General features: G+C 43.7%; 1 protein-coding gene across 1 annotated transcript in view; it reads left to right on the top strand.

The window, feature by feature from the left end:
- Positions 1-24362, top strand: part of LOC126465897 (protein singles bar) — a 143166-nt gene extending 118804 nt beyond the window's left edge. The window contains exon 5 of the mRNA XM_050096342.1: positions 24126-24362. Coding sequence (XP_049952299.1) covers positions 24126-24203 — 78 coding nt within the window. The 3' untranslated portion in view covers positions 24204-24362. The remainder of the gene's footprint in view (positions 1-24125) is intronic.
- The last annotated feature ends 1299 nt before the right edge of the window (positions 24363-25661 follow it).

Here is a 25661-nt window from a genome sequence, read left to right as displayed (position 1 = left end):
CAAGATGGCGGATCCAACATGATGGCCATAGATGTTGCAACATCGCACTGACATCATGGCGGGAAGTTCAAATTTTGACAGGAAAATAGGTCAATTGGGATACCTCCATTAACCTAACACAATTCGTATTCCACACTGTACAAAATCATCACTTCTGCATAGTGCATATAGGTCTCGGCCACTGGACACTCATACATAAACCGTGAAGACAGACATATCCCAAAAACATAAGCAAAACTGAATATAATCGCAGCACTAATTATTTCCCGTGAGGTCGGTTGGTCCACCGCGGCCGACTGTCACGAGTCAACTGCCCCCGCACACGATGGCCTGATGCGCGATCAGAGCGCTCTCCAGAAACAGTAGCCCCTCTCCGAACTGGTGGACGAAGGCTGGGTTGGTTCCCCCGGCACAAAGGCGTTACTGTTTCCAGCGCCCAAGGGCTTGCTTGCTTACTCCCACGCTTTCCCCAGCCATCTCGAGTCTGGGATTACTAAAACACGTATTTTCACATAGTTTCCCAGAATACGATGCCACTTACACGATAGTTCACGGTGCCAACCACATAGCAGTATGCTGTCGATTTCTTGCACACTACAGTTCCGAAGATAAAGAGTGGAAATTACACCTCTAGAAAACCGAAACTTTAGCGATGTTCAGCGAGGCGGAAAGTGTTGCAAACCACTGAGTAACTAGAAAGTTATTTCGTCTGCAAACATCTTTAGGTGAAAACTCAAAAGAAATAGAGGAAACTAGTAGTTCGACACGTATTTTTTTAACAGCTAACGATGTCAATGATATAACAGAATTCAAATCATCCTTCTACTTTGCAAAGTCAACTCTCACGTCTAGATAACCATCAAATGTCCTAGGAAACCAGCCACATATCTACCATTGCACTCACAATTAAATATTACGATTGCAGCCTCAATCTGATGAGATTCGACAAATGGAAATACCCCCTCCTCACGGATGTAGCTCTGTAAATACAAAAATCTGTACCATTATTTGACTGGGCATAACTTTCCATTTAATGTCTTTCACTCTCCTTAAGGCTATCGCAGTTTTCCACGGCAAATATATCTTCCCCTTATGACAGAACAATTCATTTTCTTCGCAGATGTCGGAACAATGACCACAGTACACATACTTTATAAGCCTACTGAACACATAGAATCTATTACACATCTCCTACTAAGTATAATACTTTGCCAGTAACTTCATCCTGGTGACACCAAACAATACTGAGTGAAAATCCCGATGGATGGATATGTTTCTTTTTTTTTTTCCAGTGGTGTCAATGTGTCTTAGAAAGAGAAACGTAATCGACTTATATGTGACTGGCTATTACAAGCTCAATCGCAACGGCTATGTTACTATCATCGTGCATAAAGGAAATCGTTCCTGATTCTACAGGCACACACAAGTATCGCCAACGATATCTGTGTTGAAAACTATACAAGCTTTATAAATCTTGGTATGGTATTGCATCCGAATGAAGTTGTCTTTCACGCAAATACCACGACATTGCATATAGACGGTGACTGCTTGGGTTGCATATTAACAGGCCGAAAGCTGGTGGTGTAACCTAGTAATAAGATCACTGAATTTAGAAAGTGATTCCGCTGAGAAATGTGGTATAAATCTCGTATTTGCAACTCCCTCAAGTCGCCACTAGATATTTCTCATGCTAACAAACAGCACTCTATCTCAATGGCATGTCAGATGGTTCAAATGGCTCTGAGCACTATGGAACTTAACTGCTGAGGTCATCAGTCCCCTAGAACTTAGAACTACTTAAACCTAACTAGCCTAAGGACATCACACACATCCATGCCCGAGGCAGGATTCGAACCTGCGACCGTAGCGGTCGCGCGGTTCCGCACTGTAGCGCCTAGAACCGCTTGGCCACTCCTGCCGGTGGCATGTCAGATGTTCTGCGATATATCCACTGGATTATAAGCAAGGTGGATGATGGTTGATTGAGAATGATCACATACAGTAGATGGTGTGCTGTGTAATGAATCACTTAAAAAATGTAACGCTGGATTGAGGTTGTAAGAAATATACAAAATTCTACGCCAAATATGAAGGCTTTTCAGTTTTATAATGTTACACTTTCCAGTAGACATGCTGTCTACATTTTGGAATCAAGTCTTTCCATTCAACCACATAACTGTGTTGGATCCTATGGAGATGTCTTTTAATGATTACAGGTACTATTTGTGTCACTCTCATACCTCGAAACGAGAAACCTTTTCCGAACCTATCTGCTAAGGACGCCATACAGTAAAACTCCAACGTGGTTTTAGACAGTCCCTTTGCATCATATAACTGTTCCTCAGTTTCTTCCCTGTCATCCCTGCCCCTTTATCCATTTGATCATCCCAATTTAAGTTGGAAATGAGCAGCAATCAGAGAGCGCTATATCTACCACCTTCTTCAGCCCATGGAGAAATAATGTGAGCTGAGGTAATGCGACAGGACCATGTTTTGATCATTCGGTGCAAATGGGAACATGTTAGAGCTCTGCCAACTGTGTACTATGTGTAAGGCCAGCACCAAACAAAGCTTTCCCCTGCAACACAAGATAGTAGAAAAGATAGTACAAGTAGTTATGCGAACTGGAAGAAGGATGGGGATTTTGCTACTGCACTGTAGTATGTCTCCAAACTACATACAGGTACTGCAGTCTGAAGGAGGTCTGCACTCCTTAGAATTCGTTCACGTCTGGCACCCAAACATTCTCTCTATCAGTGTTTTTTGTACCATCCAACAGAGAAATACTATGAACTATAAAAGCTCCACTAGCTTCATCCAGCTGAGAATTTGATAAGATTGTACCACATCTCTCTCTTTTGATATATTGGGAAACAAATCCCATAGGTGTGCTGACGTCGAGTATATGTGATGATCCTATTAAATATACAGTTTTTGCTCTATTGGGGCAGGTGGCCAATGCTTGAAGTCACCTGCACAGATCAATGTAAAGTTTCATCACATGTACTGGAGGACACCACATTCCGGAGACTATCAGTCGTGAGAGAGGGTCCCTGTGTTGTTGTTTGATACATTGTTGCTCTTCTACTATAACAAATGCAAGCAGTGTATGTCAACAGCTTTCTTCACCACCATGCATTTTGTTTCTTCCACCATGACTTCGAGGTCAGTCTCAGGTTCTAAATTGATATTGACATTTTTCGATCCATTGGCTCTCACTGAAAGCTGGACATTGTCATGTAAATTACGAGGGTGAGTCAAATGAAAATCTTAAATTTGTAATAACAAATCGAAATTTCGCGCCGTTATCCTTTAAGTTGGTAAGCTTGCTACAAACAGCGTGCAGATTGGCCTGTAGGTGGCAGCATAGTGCAGATGCACACATACCGTCGCAGTATCAGTATACAGATGGCCGCCCCACTTGCAACTTGCACCACGGAAGAACAGCGTTCTGTTATTCGGTTATTTCGTAGTGAAGGTGTGAAACCTATTGAAATTCATCGACGTATGAAGGTTCAGTACGCTGATGCATATGTGTCACAGCAGCAAGTCTACGAATGGAGTAGGTAGTTCGCAAATGGTGTGACTTAGGTGGAAGATGCTCCTCGTCCAGGTCAGGCACAACGAGTTGTGACTCCACAGAACATTGCAGCAGTTGAAGCCATAGTGAAGGAAAACCGCCGACTGACACTGAATTCCATTGCAGCATGTTTACAGATTAGTCATGGGTCAGCACACCACATTGTGCATGATGTGCTCCAGTTTCACAAAGTGTCTGCAAGATGGGTGCCACGGCAACTGACTCCTGAAATGAGAGAATGACATGTTGATGCTTGTGAAGAACTTCTTCGGCACTTTGAACGAGAAGGTGATGGCTTCCTTGCAAGAATCGTTACTAGGGACGAAACCTGAGTTCACTTCCACCAACCGGAAACCAAGAGAGCGAGCAAGGAATGGCGCCATTCCTCAACACCGAAACCAAATAGGTTTCGAACAGAACCATCAGCAGGGAAGGTTATGCTGACTCTCTTTTTGGACGAAAAAGACGTCATTTTGGATGCATGCCTAGGGGGACCACTGTCACCAATGCATCATACACAGATCTCCTAAAAAAATCATCTGCGGCCTGTAATCAAATAAAAGCGATGTGGATTGCTGTTAGCAAGTGTCCTTTTGCAACATGACAATGCAAGGCCCCACACTGCCCGTACAACAGTTGCAACAATCACAGACCTGCATTTTGATATCTTCCTCATCCACCATACTCACCAGACCTTGCGCCAAGTGATTTCCATATGGTTGGAACACTCAAAGACGCAATGGGGTGAAATAAATTCCGTTCTGATGAAGAGGTACGCTACGCAGTGCATGAGTGATTGCGCGAACTACCAAAAGAATTTTTTTCTAAAGGAATTTATGCACTTTGTAAGCGCTGGAGGACTTGCATTGAGCTTGGGGGAAATTATGTTGAAAGGTGATACAGCTTTGTACCACTTCTGCACAACAAATAATATTTTAAAAAAACATTTAAGGTTTTCATTTGACTCACCCTCGTATGTTCCTGCTGCTCTCACGACACACATGATGATTGAAATAAAAGACAGAGGTGGTGTTTCTTACCGACAAAAATGTGGAAAACTTCACAGCATATGAAAATTGGAAGAGTTGTGCGGCACTGAGGAGCGTTTCCAAACAGCTGTCCAAAGGTGATTCGTGACCTCTACGTTTAAACTGATATTTCACAGAGATGGTTAGCAGATGTGGTTGGTGTTCCATTTCGATATGATTCCTCATATTGCATCACTGTGTTGGCCATCCACTGAAGGTGTTGTCCCCACGAAGACCCTCTCTCCATCTCAATCAGGTGATTTCAGGTCAATCATTATGTGGTAATCAACAGCGTACCAGTGGATGGATGGGATGGAAAAGACACCGTCAATGTACTGTAATAAGCACCACAGTTGGTCAATTTTAGCAATTTTGCCAGTTCTTTTCCATAATTTCAGTGCCAACCAGTGACACATCAGCATGCTTCTCAATTTCTGGATCATCGCTAAACCGCCCCTCCATTACTTTGCTAGTACCATACCGTAGATTGCAAATGTAGATACATGACTGTGCAGAACGCCCATTCATTTTTAATTCTCGAACATTTACACCAAAGTATACCAGAGAGCATTCTGTACCGATCTACATATTTCTAACACTTCGATCATAGGGCACAATTTACAATTACGATTGCCCATCTTTGCCTATACTCATGGCAGTCACAGAGCATCCTTGCATTCTTACAAGGGAACTTCCTCATCGCACCCCCCTCAAATTTAGTTATAAGTTGGCACAGTGGATATTTCTTGAAAGACTGAACACAGATCAATCGAGAAAACAGGAAGAAGTTGTGTGGAACTATGAAAAAAATAAGCAAAATATACAAACTGAGTAGACCATACGCAAGATAGGCAACATTAAGGATACTGTAAGCTCAGGAGCGCCGTGGTCGCGTGGTTAGCGTGAGCAGCTGCGGAGCGAGAGGTCCTTGGTTCAAGTCTTCCCTCGAGTGAGAAGTTTACCATCTTTATTTTCGCAAAGTTATGATCTGTCCGTTCGTTCATTGACGTCTCTGTTCACTGCAATAAGTTTAGTGTCTGTGTTTTGCGACCGCACCGCAAAACCGTGCGATTAGTAGACGAAAGGACGTGCCTCTCCAATGGGAACCTTGTTACTGACGTCGCGAGCTATATTTGCTGCATTCATATTGCCCACGGAATACATCTCACGTATTTAATGCACTCTCGTCCAATGTAGCGAACAGTCAACTGCCAGCCAGGGAGCCTCGTTAGCAGGAATACTCTCTCTTCCGTGCGCTGTAGTCGACTGACGTCGTGTGTTTCGATGTTTATTTAGGTGTAGCGTCCCCATACTACGGCTCAGTTACCTCGCATCGGACCGACGGACTGACGGAGAGATAATAATTGTCTGGAAATAAAAAATTAAACTTTTCACTCGAGGGAAGACTTGAACCAAGGACCTCTCGCTCTGCAGCTGCTCACGCTAACCACGGGACCACGGCGCTCCTGAGCTTACAGTATCGTTGATGTTGCATATCTTGCATATGGTCTACTCAGTTTGTATATTTTGCTTATTTTTTTCATGGTTCCACACAATTTCTTCCTGTTTTCTCGATTGGTCCGTGTTCAGTTTTTCAAGGCCTATCCACTGGTCCAACTTATAACAAAATCTGAGGGGGGTGCGATGGGGAGGTTCCCTTGTTAGGATAAAGTTAGAGATTGAAAGATCTTCTCACACTGATTTGACCAACCCTTTCTGCAAACACTTTCACCGATTTAATTTGCAGCTGACCAGAAGTAGGGGGCTACATTCCAAGTCTTGTGAAGGAACTGAGCAAGTTGAGTCTATAAATGCTGTTCACGAAGACTGTTCCACACCTACCTTACTCACAGCAACCATCCAAGTGCACCAGATCTCTCCAGATGCGCGCGTGGCGAGGAGGCTAGCACTCCCTTGTCCGTGTATGGTAGATATGAAAGCGTTGTTACAGACGGTTAAGAAGAAACATGTGGTTTTATGCGTTTTGTAGGTCCAGACAGATGGACTTTGAAGGATTTCACTTAAATCAACTGTGTTATCAGTTCTAAATATTGTTCTAGTGTCCAACATGTGACATACATCAACCCAGCAACTATGATGACAAACTTTAAGAAGATGAAAGTACTTTTTTCTACATTAAAGAAAAAACCGGGGTCTTTGTGACACGTGTATAATATAGCTTTCCAGAGGTATATAGCATCCACTGTTCACATCTGATCATGGTTCAGAAATTATGCTATGCTCGAAACAGTCCTGTAAAATGATTGTCTGCATTGGAGAATGCCTCTTACAAGGGATCAGACAAATGCATAGCCGCAGTGTTTGATATGTGAACTTACACGACACTAACTTCATAAACAGGACATATGTCAAGTAGATGTATAAACACAGGGATTGCACTACCTCACAAACATCTGCCACTAACAGAGTCACTGTAGTTATGAAACTGAAGACTCAATTTTATGCTCCAAGATGCGGCAGGTGAATGGAGTACGTCGCATAATGAGATATGATTTTAATGGCATACTGATGATGCATTCTAGAAGGGGGAAGATGTTGCTGCAGGTCGTCTGTCACGCGTTAAACCCCACTGGAGTTTTACTGTATGGGGTCCTTAGCAGATACGTTCAAAAAAGGTTATTAGTTTTGAGACAGTGGCTGTAATCATTAAAATACATCTCCATAGGATCCAACGCAGGTATATGTTTGAATAGAAAGACTTGATTCCAAACTGCAGACAGAATGTTTACAAGAAAGCGTAACATTATAAATCACAAAAGCTTGTGTATTGGTCGTAGAATTTTGAACATATCTTATGATCTCATTCTGCTGTTATATCTTTTAAAGTGATTCGTCCCTACTGTATGTGATCATTCTCAATCAACCATCATCCTCCTGCACCTATAACCCAGTGGATATATCACAGAACCTTTGACATGGCACTGAGATAGAGTGCATTACAAATACTGTTTGTTAGCATGAGAAATTTCTAGCGGTGACATGAGGGAGTTGTAAATACCGGCTTAATACCGCGTTCCTTAGCGGAATCACTTTCTAAATTCGGTGAGCATCGTGATTTTATTACCAGCTTACACCAATGGCGACGTGCACTCGCGCTTTCAGTCTATTAATACACACCCCAGCGATCACCATCTATATTCAATGTCGCGGTATTTGTGTGGAAGGCCACTTCTCTCGAATGCAATACCATTCCGCGATTTATAAAGCTTGTATAGTATTTAACACAGATATCGTTGTCGTTGCTTGTGCGTGCCTGTAGAACCATGACTGCACTTTTTTTTAATACAGGATGACAGTAACATACCCACTGCAACCGTGTTTTTAACAGCCGGTCGCTAATAAGACAATTATGTCTCTCTTTCCAAGACTCACTGATACCGCTGGCGAGAAAAAACAAATGAGACATCTCCATCCATTGCCGATTTTCGTTCAGTATTGTTTGGTATCACCAGTATGAAGTTCCTCCAAAGTAATATACTTAGTAGGGGATGTGTGATAGTTTCCATGTGTTCAGCATTCGTATAAAATGTGTCTACTGTGGTCATTGTTCCGTTATGGGCAAAGAAATAGGATTTGTCCTGTCACAAGGAGTGGTGTTGATCTGATACGAAAATTTGCTATAGCCATAAGGGAAGTGAAAGATTTTTTACGTGGAAAATTTTGCTCAGTCATAAGAATGGTACAGATTTTCATATTTCCAGAGCTACATCCGACGGGTGAGGGTGTTTCCGATACTTCGCCCACTGTCGAATGTCACCAGATAGAGGCTGCAATCGTAATATTTAATTGTAAGTACATTGATAAATATGTCGCTGGTTTCCTAGGACGGTTCTGCTTGGTGTGCGGGGCGCGTGGCGGCCGTACCCTATGGCCGGAAGATTTAAATTTCCGGCTTACGGCGGCAGTCTTCCGAACTCGACAGGCTGGGCGCAACGTGCAGCTGACATAACTGTGTCGCCCTCTAGATGGGTCAATAACGAACTAATACTTAGTATGTGTTGGGCAGCTTTTTGATAACGGAAATTTGAGAATACAGACAAATGTTTTGTGCTGGACAGTTATTCCCTCCCAAGCAAGTTGTCAGGTTGACTGGTTGTACCGCAGTTCTACACATTTCCCGTCTTTATGTGGTTGAGAGGACATTGATTGTGATGTGTTTTGTGTGAATCTATATAGTGGAAAACGGGTGGAAGAGACGTTTGTTGGTTCCCTAGACATGAGAAACAGTTTAGTTGACATTGTAAAGTAGAAGGATGATTTGGAACTGTTATATCATTGATATTGGTATTTGTTAAAAACTAACAATTTTTTTCGAATTTTCACGTAAAGAACTTCACAGACAGTTAAGTTTCTAGTTACTCAGTGGTTTATGGCACTTTCCACCTCGCTGCACCCCGCTTAATTTTTGGCTTTCTAGAGGTATAATTTCCACTCTATCTTCTGAACCACGCTGTGCAAGCGGCGGTAGCATACTGCTATGTGGCTGATATCGAGAACTATCGCGTAAATGGTATGATATTCCGGCAACCCACGTGAAAATAGACAAGTTTTTGTAATTCCAGGCTCTGGAGATGGCTAGGGAAAGCATTGCAGGAAGCAAGCAAGCAAGTGGGGGCCAGAAACAGTAACGCCTTCATGCCGGGGGGAACCAGCCACAGCCTTCGTACACCAGTTCGCAGAGTGACTTTCTGTCTGTGGACGGCGCTCTGATCGTGCATCAGGCCATTGTGTGCGGGGCGGTTGACTCGTGACCATCGGCTGCGATGGACCGACGGACTTCGTGGGAAATATCTAGCGCTGCGACCATGTATGTTGCATGTACTTATGTTTTTCTGGGATACGTCTGCCTTCGCAGTATATGTGTGAGCGTCTGGTGGCCGATTACTATATGCAGGATACAGACGTGATGATTTTGTACGGAGCAGGATACGAATTGAGTTTATAAGCGATATGGTAATCGTTTGTGGTCATGTAGCCTGGTTGGAGATCGGTTTCCAACGGAAAAATCCAAGCTTTCCTCAACAATAACAGAACAGGGTGTATTGGGGGATACTTTCCACATTTCATGGTCTATAGACCAGTTTTGCAGCCTTTAATTGTCAGTGCAAGATGACTACTGTATGTTTTTTTTCTGATCTGCACAAAATAGTTTTGCTGCTGAAAGTCTCGTAATTTGTCCATCTGCAGAAAATGTGGGACAGTCCTCTCTCATTCACAGCAGCAGGCAGTTTTGCTTGTAAACTGAGTAAGAACCAATCGGTATGCTTCAATCACAGGAAGTTCCATGACGTCAGTGAGTCGAGACATCCTTTGTGTGAGGCATAGGAGCCATTGCAGACAGGTTCGAACAAGACAGGGTCAAGGTATTATGATGTATCCTTTATTCAAGTGTTTAGCGACAAGTCCAAGCAGACCACCCATCTCTGGTTTGGACAGGCGGGATGCTGCCCCCCCCCCCCCCCCCCCCCCCCATTGTGGCTCAAGATCAGCTGCTGTAGGACATCGAAAATTCACTGAAGTTCCAGCGATTTTCTCTTCTGTAGGGCAGTGCTTCGAAATCTGTTTGTGTTTTTTTCACGACCTGTTGTGGGATTAGAAATATGTCATGAACTTTTAGGCATGTAATTGTTCTTATTTTCCCGTCAGTGATTAGATATCAGTGCTCTTTGAGAAGTGAGGAAAATAAAAAATAAGCGCCTTAACGCCCCTTACTCCAGCAGTAAATATAAACTAAGCTCAGTCACCGTTTAAGAAAAGCGACGAACACCACAGTAGCTGTAGGACTCAGAAATGTTTCTTTCTCTCTGGCAGTGCCTTCAAACGAGCAGCTAAAACTCTAGAACTGTTGAGCGTTCTGTTTAGTTACAGAGATATTTATTTCTGCTTCCAAATATCGTCGTTTTACCATGTAAAAATCAGATATTGCAGCTGCTATCTGTTTCGCGATTTATTTTCCTCAAAAGCGTGTGAAGCGTCTCAGGGATGAAGACAGAATTTTCACAAGTGTGCAGCGATCTTTTCAGAGTTTGTGTTCAAGTGTGGCGGTACACACCGCAAAATTGAGGTAAACTACTGTGCAGCGATCTTTTTGAAAGTGTATTTAGAGACATATTCAATTGAATTTAGTTACTCTTGAAGCAGATCGAGCTCAAAGACGAAGAAAGGATGTGGTATTTCCCGCAAGAGCGCGGGAAGTGTCTCAGGGACTGTTTCAGAAGTGTCCCGCAATCTTTCTTAGAACACGTGTTCATGTGTGGTGGTGAGGTATTCCTCGGAGTAAAACGTGTATTCACATCGCATATTGTTTACATAGCCTTTTGCCATTTGGAGAACTCTTTCTCTTTCTCTCTTTGCGCAGTTGTACGTTTGGGACCTCTTCAAGATTTGTTTGTGACAATATTCCGCACCTTGCTTAAACACTACTCCAAAAGCAGTTCTTGTTCAAGTACAAGGGTCATCCGTGTGTGAAAAAGAAGGCTGAGGCATTTCCTGCATGCAGGTGCCCTGTGGGTACTGCATGTCAGTGCTGTGAGCTGTTGCGTGGTCTCTTCCAGCAGGCACAGAGACCCCGTGCAGGGAATGCGCGCACCTGTCTGGGTGAACGTCTTGCCTCTTGGACTTTGGAAGACTGGTTGGACTTTTATCGAATGATGTGCAGTTACAGCGCACTCACTGATCAGCATGAGTTGCGAAGTGTAACGTAGCCCGATCCTGCAGCATCTCCGTTATTTTCTGAGGTGTATTTGTTTTCTTCATACACTCACCAAAAATATCATTGCTTTCCAAGCATTGTGCAGGTGGGCATTGATGCAGTCCTCACCTGCATGATTACAGCTAATATACCCCTTCTCCAGCACAGACATCTCATCTGTTTAACACATAGTACACAGTAAAGAATTATGTCTGTCCTTTTGGGAAGCTCACCGCAGACTGAGCGAATTTGCCGTCTTTTTCTCTGGCCCACCAACTTTGACTACATCACAGAAAGAGAGAGGGGCACAGCCAACAGCAGCCTGTGATGGTGGTGTTATGAACTATACCAGTTGGACTCTGGACTCAAAGGTGAACGCACTCAAATTGTTTGAGTAAACAATATATTGCAATGTATACGAAATAAACTTATGAGGGGAAGGGGTGAGGGAAGGGTGGACTTAGGTTAGTTGAGGACTTCAACTGAACTATTTTCCTGCCAAAATTTGAACTTCCCGCCATGATGTCAGTGCGATGTTGCCACATCTTTGGCCGCCATAATGGATCCGACATCTTGAATAAATTTGGCAACAATGCTGAGAGGGGTGATGCTCCTTTTGACCTACTACTACTAACAGCTTTTGGCAGTGTTTGAAAGTTTCTTCAGTCACTATCTTTCACATTTATAAATTGACTGCCGTTTTCTCTGCCACTGTCCCCATCATTCCTAGTGCTGGGAGACATCATGAGAACCTCTCTAGGACACACTCAGAGATCTTAATCAATTCTTCAGGGGAATACAACTCTTGGTCATATCTGCTGTTTTTGGTTTCAGACGGACTAGGATTATTTGTCCTTTCGTGTATTTTGAAGCAGAACTACTCGTATTTGTTAAATATTTGCACAGAAAGGAAAGGTCTAACAAGGAAGACTTAAAACATACCGTCCTTGAAGTGTTTACGCCTTCACGAGATAAGAGCGACAAATTTACAGTGTCCTTCTGAGTCCAGGAAAACAGAACAAGGAAAGCCTGTGCTTCCTGCTTGCAGGCAGGATCAATGTCATTGTGTGATTTTCTGTTGTCAGAAAGTTTGTAATTAATTAATACCATTGTGTCCCATGGATCCGCCGGCCGCGGTGCTCTAGCGGCTCTAGGCGCGCAGTTCGGAACCGCGCGACTGCTACGGTCGCAGGTTCGAATCCTGCCTCGGGCATGGATGTGTGTGATGTCCTTAGGTTAGTTAGGTTTAAGTAGTTCTAAGTTCTAGGGGACTGATGACCACAGTAGTTAAGTCCCATAGTGCTCGGAGCCATTTGAACCATTTGAACCCATGGATCCGTGTAATAATTCATAAGAATTATTTTTGAAAGTATCTCTATCCTTAGCAGAGATACAGTACAGAATATTAAGACAGAAATGCACATCAACAAACAACTTTAAAAATCTTCGAAGAAAAATTTAATTTCTGAAAGACGGTTAGTATGAGAGAATTTTTCTCCTTTTTTGTCATATCTTACATGACTCACTTCTTTTGAGCGCTTCGTAGCGAGCTTTAACGCACACCTGGTACTAATGCTAATACTACTACTAGTTAATCCGCCTCAGTTACACTATTTCTGCGATTGCTGCGGAAACAAGGTCTCCACATACACGTACACCATAATTACCCTACCACGCAAACATTGGGGTATCACTCGTGTGGTATGAGACATTCCCGGGGTGGGGGTGGGAGGAGGGATGGGTGTGCGGGGACGGGGGTCCACTGTGGGCCGAACTGCACAATAACTCTGGGTTCGGTGTGGGGCGGTGGCGAGATGATTGACTGACTGCTGTGTCCTGTTGTGGTTTTGTGAACCACTGAGGGCTACGGCAGGATGAACCTCTCCGTCGTTTCTAGGTTCCCGGTTCAATACACACACAATAAACAATACACTACCACTAGTAGTGGTAACTTTATTCATCCATAGATCATTTTTACGAGGATATTGGACATGGCATCGTATTACAGCTTAAGAACAAAAAATACACATATACGATTACAAACAATGAGTTAGGGCTAGTTTGACAAGGATCGAGCAAGTAGTTTGCAGTAATTTTTTTAATCATTTGAGGAAACCACATAAATTGTAAACCAGGATAGCTGGCTGGGGATTGGAGCCTCCATCCTCCCGAATACAAGGACTCTCTGTTAACAACGACAGTTTCGCAGTGTCGCAATGTACTAATTTGTTTATCTAAGGGCCGATTAAAAAGTTTCCGTTCGAAGGCCATACAGCCCACAATCGGTATGCTAATCAGGCAAAATAGCCGTGAGCATTGAGGCACTCACTGATGCACCAGGTTGAAGATACCCGTTGCGTAAAACACCGTGTCCAGCCACACAAAGAAGTCCGTAACCGGCCGCTGCACATCCTTATCCGACAGGAAACGTCGACCCTTCATAACCTTTTTTTAGGGACCGAAGGCGAGATAATCGCACGAGTAGAGATCAGGACTACAGGGCGGGTGCTCAAGTGTCTCCCTCTTGAGTTGACGTAACTTCTGCATCACATTTGCGATATGGGGACGGGCGTTATCGTGAAGCAGCGGCACCACTTGTCATTGGTTGTCCACAGCGCTGATAGTTCACGTTTCCGCACTTACCGCACGGACGTCGTAATGACACGAATGCCACACTAATCCATTTCCTACTTATCGGTGCTTATATTTCCTCACTAGAGTCGCTCTACTTTGCTTATACGCCGCAACAATCCATAAAAGGGAAACTTTTTGCTCGCCCCTTATGCATACTTGCAGAGAAGTTAGTTCATAACATAAAAAGCTAGAGCTACATCTTTCATTTCCGAATATAAATCACTGCATGAATACTCTGTACATGCACTATAAGATGACATCAGGATCATGAGAATCATGTTTGTTTAAAATACACTCCTGGAAATGGAAAAAAGAACACATTGACACCGGTGTGTCAGACCCACCATACTTGCTCCGGACACTGCGAGAGGGCTGTACAAGCAATGATCACACGCACGGCACAGCGGACACACCAGGAACCGCGGTGTTGGCCGTCGAATGGCGCTAGCTGCGCAGCATTTGTGCACCGCCGCCGTCAGTGTCAGCCAGTTTGCCGTGGCATACGGAGCTCCATCGCAGTCTTTAACACTGGTAGCATGCCGCGACAGCGTGGACGTGAACCGTATGTGCAGTTGACGGACTTTGAGCGAGGGCGTATAGTGGGCATGCGGGAGGCCGGGTGGACGTACCGCCGAATTGCTCAACACGTGGGGCGTGAGATCTCCACAGTACATCGATGTTGTCGCCAGTGGTCGGCGGAAGGTGCACGTGCCCGTCGACCTGGGACCGGACCGCAGCGACGCACGGATGCACGCCAAGACCGTAGGATCCTACACAGTGCCGTAGGGGACCGCACCGCCACTTCCCAGCAAATTAGGGACACTGTTGCTCCTGGGGTATCGGCGAGGACCATTCGCAACCGTCTCCATGAAGCTGGGCTACGGTCCCGCACACCGTTAGGCCGTCTTCCGCTCATGCCCCAACATCGTGCAGCCCGCCTCCAGTGGTGTCGCGACAGGCGTGAATGGAGGGACGAATGGAGACGTGTCGTCTTCAGCGATGAGAGTCGCTTCTACCTTGGTGCCAATGATGGTCGTATGCGTGTTTGGCGCCGTGCAGGTGAGCGCCACAATCAGGACTGCATACGACCGAGGCACACAGGGCCAACACCCGGCATCATGGTGTGGGGAGCGATCTCCTACACTGGCCGTACACCACTGGTGATCGTCGAGGGGACACTGAATAGTGCACGGTACATCCAAACCGTCATCGAACCCATCGTCCTACCATTCCTAGCCGGGCAAGGGAACTTGCTGTTCCAACAGGACAATGCACGTCCGCATGTATCCCGTGCCACCCAACGTGCTCTAGAAGGTGTAAGTCAACTACCCTGGCCAGCAAGATCTCCGGATCTGTCCCCCATTGAGCATGTTTGGGACTGGATGAAGCGTCGTCTAACGCGGTCTGCACGTCCAGCACGAACGCTGGTCCAACTGAGGCGCCAGGTGGAAATGGCATGGCAAGCCGTTCCACAGGACTACATCCAGCATCTCTACGATCGTCTCCATGGGAGAATAGCAGCCTGCATTGCTGCGAAAGGTGGATATACACTGTACTAGTGCCGACATTGTGCATGCTCTGTTGCCTGTGTCTATGTGCCTGTGGTTCTGTCAGTGTGATCATGTGATGTATCTGACCCCAGGAATGTGTCAATAAAGTTTCCCCTTCCTGAGACAATGAATTCACGGTGTTCTTATTTTAATTTCCAGGAGTGTATAATCACCTCAACTTCCCATTTGCTTGCCCAAAAAAGGAGCCAGCATCCTTCCATTAGGACATCACGAAAGAGCAATCGACAGCAACTACAATGTCTTCGTTTGACGTGGCTCTCATCAAAATGCATGTGCACCCGTCAGTTGAGGTCTGGCCACGGATATCCTCAAGACACAGCATAGAGGCTTCTTCCTGTAGGATTAGCTGTGTTTGTGTAGTGGCCTTTAGAGGCAGCGAAACTTGAAGTTTTCGATGTCGCGAGACATCTTTTCAGTGGTAGGTATTATCGATGGATCATACACTGACTAATCAGGTTGACGATACGATGCAATCTGAGAATGCATAAGAAATAAACAGAGCCTCTGTGATCTTGTAGTAACTTTTCTACTTCTTAAAATAGGGGTTGCAAGATTTCTCGGGCTAGAAATCTCTCACAATAATGATCTTATTATAATTTTACACACACACACACACACACACACACACACACACACACACACACACACACACTGGCATTTGAGTGCGTTTCTGACTGTATTTACGCCTTCACTGTTGCTGGTCTGCCAATCCTTAGTTCCTATTAACATTATAACAATGATGTTTAGGTACTGAATGAGGCAGTTTTTGTTTTTCCACACGAGTTTCTTCTCAGTTTACTAATGCATCATAATCGGCCTGAAATACATTAAAAACTATCATTTGTATGGAGCACTTTCAACTTACATATTCTACTTTTCCACATGCAAATTGCAAACAGTTCTGAACTAGGCACCTTTCGCTCATGTGAGGTAATATCAATGCAAACACCGTAAAGTAACAAAATGCATACTAAGCAAGAGGCGCCTAGGTGAACCCTATTTGTAACATACATGTATATAACGGAATATATAAATGAAAGTGCTGCTTACAGATAACAATTTACACTGAAGAGCCAAAGAAACTTATACACCTGCCTAATATCGTATAGGATCCCCGGGAGCACGCGGAACTGCCGCAACAAGATGTGGCTTCGACTTGACGAATGTCTGAAGTAGTGCTGGAGGAAACTGACACCACAAATCCTGCAGGGCTGTCCATAAATCCGTAAGAGTACGAGAGGGGGAGGGGGGGGGGGGGAGCTGGAGATCTATCTCTTCTGAGCAGCACGTTACTACAAGGCATCTCAGATATTCTCAGTAACGTTCATGTCTTGGGAGTTTGGTGGGCAGCGGAAGTGTTTAAACACAGAAAAGTGTTCCTGGAGGTCCTTTGTAGCAATTCTGGACGTTTGGAGTGTTTCATTGTACTGCTGGAATTGTCCAAGCCCGTCGGTATGCACAATGGTCATGGTGATCAGACAGGATGCTTACCTACGTGACACCTGTTAGAGTCGTGTCTAGACATGTTAGGTGTCCCCTATCATTCCTGCTGCACACGCCCTACACCATTACAGAGCCTCCTCCAGCTTGACCAGTCCCCCGCTGACATGCAGGGTCCATGGATTCATGAGGTTGTCTCCATACCCGTACACGTAAATTCTCTCGATACAATTTGAAACGAAACTCGCCCAACCGGGCAACATGTTTCCAATCATCAGCAGTTTAATGTCGTTGCTGACGGGCCCTGGTAAAGCGTAAAGCTTTGTGTCGTGCAGTCATCGAGGGTACACGAAGGGGCCTTTGGCTCCGAAAGTCCATATCGATTATGTTTGGTAGACTGGTCCGCACGATGACACTTCGGGACAGCCCAGCACTGAAATCTTCAGCAGTTTGCGGAAGTCGTCGTTGGTTCCGTTCTTGCAGGATATGTTTATGGCCACAGCGATTTGTTTTACCAGATTCCTGATATTTACAGTACACTCGTGAAATGGTCCCGCGGGAAAATCCCCACTTCATCGTTACCTCTGAGATGATGTGTCTCATCGCTCCTTCGCCGCTTATAACACCACGTTCACACTGACTTAAATCTTGATAACCCGCCATTCTAGCTGCAGTAACTTATGTAACAACTACGCCAGACATTTGTCATCTTATACAGGTGTTGCCGGCCGCAGCACCATATTCTGCCTGTGTACATATTTCTGTATCTGAATACGCATGCCTATCCTAGTTTTTTGGCGCTTCAGTGTGTATGTACTTCAGGCCAAATGGTTTTAAGCACTATGGGGCTTAACATCGGAGGTCATCAGTGCCATAGATTCAGAACTACTTAAACCTAATTAACCTAAGGACATCACACATATCCATACCCGAGGCAGGATTTGCCTAGAACCGCTCGGTCACAGCGGCCGGCTAATACACTCTTCCGTAAAGTTACGCACGAGCTAGATGAAGGGAGTAGGATATTAAGCACTCGTTGAAAATGAATGAACGTCCGTGAGCGTGTTGCCAGAGGTCTTCCAGTCGTCCACAGGAAGTTGGACGTCAAATGGCGTGATGTCAGCATGACTGTAGCTCCAAATGGAGCTTGCCCGCAGTTGAAGGAACCACAAAAGTCAGCGAGGTTTTACGGCTCACTGTGGTGGTGCTCCACGTTACAATATGGGCTGGAGACAACATTTGGATGACTTTACGCGAGGAAGAATCATCGGGTAACTGGAAAAAGGACGAAGTGCGACGAGCGTATCGTAGTAGTTTGGTATTTTTCACTGCATTGTTTCATTTTCATGGGGAACTTTCCGAACCACAGGCACTGCTGCCCACTACATTGCGCAGAGGGTAACAAGGGACCCACGTCGAACAGCGTGTGCAATTGTAAACATATTTAACAGGACACACGCTGCACAGTGGCAAGGCGACTGCATGGTGATGATCTCTTTGCCCGGCGAGCAGTACGTTGTGTTCCGTTGACATCCGCACTTCGGGGGCACTTTTGCGATGGTGCCAAGACAATGGGACTGGACCGACGGGGCGTGGGGTCGATAATCTTTACGGACCAGAGCAGACTCAGTCCGCGTAGTGATTGTGAACGTAACCTCACATGGCGAGCGGTGGAAACTCGGAATGCGTTCAAGAATACTGTCGTCACGATCGGTTTGGTGGTCAAGGTGTTGTGGTATTGGGAGCCATAGTGTTTTATGGGGGTAATGACCTACAAATAATTCAACATGTTATACTATATTATTGTCGCACTGTACTTCTTCACCACTGTGTCTTTTTAGTGCTGTATCCAGCTCCGGCTTCACTTTTGTAGATGTCAACCTGCGACCGCATTCAACAGCGCAAAGGAAGAGCTCTTGTGGCGAGACGTTATTTGGCGAACGGACTGGCCTGTCTGTTGCCGTGACTTAAATGCCTTCGAGCTTTTGTGGGATGCTTTAGGGAGCTGCAGCACGTCCACATGCATCAACGACCATCTAGTAGCTGTCGAGCGTGCTGCTGGAGGATTGGATCTCCGTACCACAAGAACTCCTTGTTGTTGTTGTTGTTGTTGTTGTGCCTGCCGTAGTGGCCGAGTGGTTCTAGGCGCTTCAGTCTGGAACCGCGAGACCGCTACGGTCGCAGGTTCGAATCCTGCCTCGGGCATGGATGTTTGTGATGTCCTTAGGTTAGTTAGGTTTAATTAGTTCTAAGTTCTAGGGGACTGATGACCTCAGAAGTTAAGTCCCATAGTGCTCTGAGCCATTTGAACCATTTGTTGTTGTTATGGTCTTCAGTCCTCAGACTGGTTTGATGCAGCTCTCCATGCTACTCTATCCTGTGCAAGCTTCTTCATCTCCCAGTACCTACTGCAACCTACATCCTTCTGAATATGTTTAGTGTATTCATCTCTTTGTCTCCCTCTACGATTTTTACCCTCCACGCTGCCCTCCAGTACTAAATTGGTGATCCCTTGATGCCTCAGAACATGTCCTACCAACCGATCCCTTCTTCAAGAACTCCTTACCAATATATATATTTTTTTAATGCGACAGAAAGTCGCGTACAAGGATTGATTCTGACGAAAATCATAATCAGTGCTGATAGGTCGCTACTAACAGTCACAAGATAGTTGAACTCCTTTACTGCATTAGGCATTTCGGGCGTTCCCCATCATCACAGGATCTTTTTTTTCCCTTTATTGATTTTCGATTTCCCCCGAAGGGGGTGGGCTGGCAGCAGCTTAGTAGCCGCTCTTCAACATACAGAATTTTTAAGAAGATAATAAACAATAAAAGCAGGCGATAAAACAGTGACTTAACGGTGGAAAATTGTGGAAAGCTAAAAAATAAAACAAAGGGTTGGCTATGCTAATAAATTGCACAGGAAGCAGACAGGTAAAACAGTAGACAGACAAAAAACAAAAACAAAAAAAAAACTCGGCGACAGTCTGGTTTCTGTTCGCAAGAGATATAAAAATCACACCCTGCGACAGTATGATTTCCGTTCGCAACACTTCGGAAAAGACGCACAACACTTAACACTCACTGGAAACACTGCACTAAAAAGTCAGCATGAAGACGACACACCACTGCCAAGGGCAGATGGGTGGGAGACCTGGACAGATGAGGGGAAGAAAAGGGGGGAGGAGAGGAAAAACTAAGTGTGGGGCGGGGCGGGGGGGACCGACGGAGGGAGAGGACTCATGAAGGGGGACAGGGCAGACGCGAGGGGGAATGGGGAAAGGTAGACGAGGGTCACAAAGTCGCAATACAAAAATATGTAGCACATGACAATATATGGTGTACAAATGAAACATATCAAAATACGAAGTTAATTAAAATTTTTTAGATGCAAACAAACTCATTTATAAGATAATAGTTGATCAACATCAATGTCCGTACACCAGCGAATGAAATGATGCATCCAAAATTAAGATTAACAACACACACACCAGATGGTGTGCAAACCAGTGCCACTGCATTAGGCGCACGAAAGAATTGTTTTTTCGTTTATTCTTACAAATATGGCATGACATTACCAATGAAACCAAGGAAACTTAGATACAAAGGGTCAAAAATATAAAACACGTAAATAAGAGGAATATCAGAATAATGTTAAAGCGCTGTTATACAGGCCAACGCCAGGTGGTGCAAAAAGCTACTTTCAAAGTATAAAATATGACTATGTTTTACATTGAAAGTAAAACTAAGTAATAAAGCTGACAAAACAACATAAATGAACATTGTCATATATTGCTTTCGTTCATGCACAGGGATGTGCTTGAGCCTACCAACTGATGCAGCGCACACATTCAAATTCAATTGAAGTAAAAGGACATTACAGCAAAATGATGAAATTTCTAACCAAATGAATCATTAGTACAATAAAAAATGGCAAATAAAAGAAAGAGTATTGTGATCATGTTATTAAAAAATCCGGTAATATTACAGAACATATTACAATAAAATGAGAAAATAAATGAATCTGAAATAAGGAACAGATGAATCAGCAAATCGTCAATAATATTAAAATTCCACTGCCTCCTACTTGCCACCTGTTCATTGATGACAATCTTCAGATCACACCGGCTATATACATAAGTTTCCTATTCCTCAAGAAAGTTGAGGTCCCTACTCATACGTGCAACATGCAAGATATGTAAACCACCTTTAATGAGGGGCAACAGATGACCATTGCCTTTCAAATGACGCCCAAGTGCACTATTATTTTTATAAATGTGCTCCCTAAATCTTGTTACAAAACCTTTCACCGTCCGGATCATACAGATGCCATCGCAAGATCCAAAGTAGGCACAATAAATAAGTACAATAAAATATGCCAAATAAATGAAAGAGTAGTGTGGTCATTTTATTAAAAAAATCCTGTAGTATTACAGAACATATTACAATAAGAAGATAAATAAATGAGTCTGAAATAACTGCTGATAATTATGATACAAGTAGGAGACAGATGAATCAGCAAGTCGTCAATAATATTAAAATTCTAGTGCCTCCTGCGGGCCACTTGTTCATTGACGACAACCTTCGACTGAGACCGGCTATGTACGTAAATTTCCAGCTCTTCAAGGTTGCCGAGGTCCATACCATTAAGTCCAACATGCAACATACCTAACCATCAACAATGAGGCGTAACAGATGACCATTCTCTCGCAAATGCCACCCAAGTGCACCATTACTTTTATAAGTTTGATCCGTAAATCCTGTTACAAAATCTCTCTCTGTCTGGTCTACACAGATGTCATCGGAAGAACCAGACTTGATTCTGCAAACATAAAGTTTTAAAACTTCAATCAGTTTTGTCATCGAAACGATGCCGCAAAACAAGTCCGAGATTCTTTCGTGTGCGGAAACCCATTTGAATCTTCGCTTTTCTGAAGGCGTGCTCAAGCGTATTGCAACAAGGGCTGAAGTAGCACATGGAAAGTCACATGTCTAATTTTATCCTTTGAGGAATATGACTGACTTTATTGAGAATTTTCCCCCATCTCACGTATGGCCTTTACCGACGGACCACTGGCTTGTCCTACTATACAGTAATATTTATTTCTTAGTTGACAGCACCATTATCGAAACATATTTTAGCCAACCTACGAAACATTGATGATAAATATGCTCGTGTGTGCGCAGGAGGGGGACAAGATTCGGCAGAAATAGTTGTAACGTAGCAGTTGGTTTACCATGACAAGTTTGGAACCCATTAAGAAAATTTGGTGAACCATCGGCCTCAAACTTTACCGTGAACTGCACCTTGTCATGCATTGGGGCCGGCCGCTGTAGCCGAGCGGTTCTAGGCGCTTCAGTCCGGAACCGCACTGCTGCTACGGTCGCAGGTTCGGATCCTGCCTCGGGCATGGATGTGTGTGATGTCCTTAGGTTAGTTAGGTTTAAGTAGTTCTAAATCTAGGGTACTGATGACCTCAGATGTTAAGCCCCATAGCGCTTAGAGCCATCTGAACCATTTTTTTTTTTTCGCGCATTAAGTTCGAAGCTGTACAAGTTCGTCGACGTCATCTCTACTGTCGCACCAGGACTGTGCATCCCATCAGAAAAGCGAAGGTTCAGGTGGTTTTCCCCACCCGAAAGAAACTCGAACTCATTTTGCTGTAACGTTTCGACGATAATACTGATAAGTTTAAATACTCAGCTGTTTACAGAATCAAGTTTGGTTCTAGCAATGGCATCTACGTAGGCTAGACGGGGAAAGGTTTGAAACTAGATTCATGGAGCTAACTTATAAAAAAGTAATAGTTCACTTGGGTGTCATTTGAGAGGGAATGGCCATCTGTTGCCCCTCATTAATGATGGTTTAATATCTTGAATGTTGGATCTAATGGCACGGACTTCGAAAATCTTGAGGAGTAGGAAATTTACGTGCATCGCCGGTCTGAGTCGAAGTTTGTCAACATACCACGTAGGAGACACTTGTGTTTTAATATTTTTGACGATTTGCTGATTTTAATAAACATTTTTGGAACAGTGATCAAAATTTTTAAAAAATTTTCTTTTTAAAATTTAGTCTTGATCACACCACGTGTGCTACAAGAACATAGGTGACCGGTTTCGGTCATATCACATGACCATCATCAGAGCTGTAATTTAATTTGGAAAGTAATAGAAACCTTACTAGATTGACAATAAAATATGACAAAATGCTTATAAGGGTAAAATACAATAAGACTTGTTGTGCACATGGCATCCTTCGAAGATGGTAGGTGGAGCACTCTTCTCAGCTGCTGTGACGTCAACTGGTGCCAGCAAGTGACGGGCATACTCTTGAATACGAAGATGCTCCGCTACCTCTTCTCCCTCTACCTCACGTCAATCAATCAGTGTAAAACGGGTTCACATAATCGTCAAAACGTAAAAGAAAAACAAAGTACAATAATTACACAAAAATAGTTATGTATAAGATTCTCTTTACAACCATGGAACTACTTAAATATTGTATAAAATATCAATTAAAAACTTTAAAATAACTGTACATACGATGTGTACTCAATGTGCCCTCTAGGGGCTAAGGTGGTGCTACCACAATGGTTTCAAAGTCAACGATGTTGTGAAGGTCTTCAACATTACGGCATCATATCGGTATGTGAGTTATGACTCGACTGCAAGTATACACCTATGCTAGATTCAGTCTGTCTGTCTTATATTAACTTTATTTAGCACTGGAGATATATGTATTAATGGAATGATCAGCTGCAGAGTGGTATGATATTACATGCATTTTTTAAAATGTCATAAAACTGATTTATTAAAAATGGAGTCATATTTCGTAATATTTCTAGTTGGAAGTTTAAGATTGTGATATAAATATTTAAATACTGTTCTAAGGTACATTTCTGCCATGGATGCAACTGGGTCCTATGATTTTCTGAACAAAAGAGTATATACGTGTTCATAGAGTTTCGTCAAAGAGATCATAAAAATGTTTCTCACGAAAAAGTAGTCAAATACGTATTAGTAAACGATGGTCAGTGCTGTGATCATGACATAACTATATGTAACTGTTGCATAGAGAATACATTCCGACTTACAGCATTTATCGCAGAGATGGTAAATCAAGCAAAGTAAACGGGTGGTCCTCCACTGTTCCAGGTGCTGGGCGTGGTGCTTGGGATACTACACGGCTGGGACGCTTACCTCGCCTACAAGCATTTTCGGGGCATTTGCTGACGTCCTTAATGCCGCATTTACTTCCGGGCGTCGTGTCCACAACTAACTGGAGTTTTGGCTGTCTAATATAGCGATTTATTTCCATGGAAACCTCTTTTTTTGTATTTCATTTTTTATCTATTTATTATCTTTTAATAATAAAACCATTATAAACCCATATCATTGTACAATACTGAAGCTCAAATTCCGCTGGGAAATCCAGTGTCAACGACAAACCATCGATGGCGCGTACACATTATTTCCAAAGCTGCCCTGTTCGCATTAATAGTACAAATGTATTTTCTCTTCCATGTCGCATTGCTAAGCTACTTGATTACGTTATGAGCGATTCTTAGTTTAATGAATAATGCTTGTGATTTACGTGAAGGTTTGAATGTGATCTTAATATTTTAGGTGACCTGGAATAATTTAGTTAAACATGTAAGGAAATGTGGCATCCTTATATTCAGTGGCAGGTAGATTGACATAATTTTTTCTAATGAGATAAACAAGTAAAATAACATCTATGCCTTTTTGAAGTGCAAAACATGCGAACAAACCGGGGAATAATTAGTGAAGAGATTTGCTAACAGGCATACTTACTCGCATTTTTAGTGATCTACTTTCGTCGATTTACTGTAACAATTATACATGCTTCAACATGCACCATTTTCTTCCTTTCATTTGCAGACAGGGGGCTCTGACCTAATGAAGACGAAGGTCGCTACTAGTTCATCTACTTGCAAGATGAGTAAAAAAGAAGGTTTAAAATCTGATGGTTTTCCAATAGTTATAAGCAGACTGAGGAAGCCACTCTTCAAGACATACATAGAACTAAAATTCTTCTACTAAAATGTCCCGTCATGAGCACAGACTACATCAATTTTTACTATGAAAAATATCACTCATTACAGAGCCCTCCCTTCCCAGGGAGACCGCCTTATCTAAGACACCTACAATACCCGAAGGGAGGGTTTGCGTGCTTCGACGAAGTCGAGAGTTAAACTGGCGGTAGAGCAGCAATAGAAAGGGTCCCCAAAGACGGAGTGGTCTCGACTGAGGAGTCAGACAAAAAGTGTCCCGCAACACAGGGCAGGGAGGGCTCTAGGGGCGCGGTGACGCCAGCTTCCCTAAGGGAGATGACCACGACAGAAAACCAGGCAGGTCGCGATACCTACAGGTGGCAGCCCCATCATGCGACTTAGCCAGCGCTGCGCTCGTAACGCAGCCGCGGGATTGTGAAATTACTGGCAAACTCACAGACAGCCACAGATACAGGACTGAATCGACTGGTGATAACCGGAAAATCTTAAAGGACATACTATTTGGCATTGCGGATTATATGTCTTTGGTAACGTGGAATGTTGGCGGATAGACCAACAAAGAAAGCGAGTTAAATCAAGTCCTCAGAGGAAAACAGACATTGCAATAATAACAGGAACTAAGAAAAAACTAAAAGGAACAAAATATTTGATAAAT

The sequence above is a fragment of the Schistocerca serialis genome, chromosome 1 (genome assembly GCF_023864345.2).
Source record: "Schistocerca serialis cubense isolate TAMUIC-IGC-003099 chromosome 1, iqSchSeri2.2, whole genome shotgun sequence".
NCBI classification, from domain to species: domain Eukaryota; kingdom Metazoa; phylum Arthropoda; class Insecta; order Orthoptera; family Acrididae; genus Schistocerca; species Schistocerca serialis.
The sequence above is the reverse complement of the archived record's forward strand: the minus strand, read 5'-3'. Positions and strand labels throughout refer to the sequence as shown.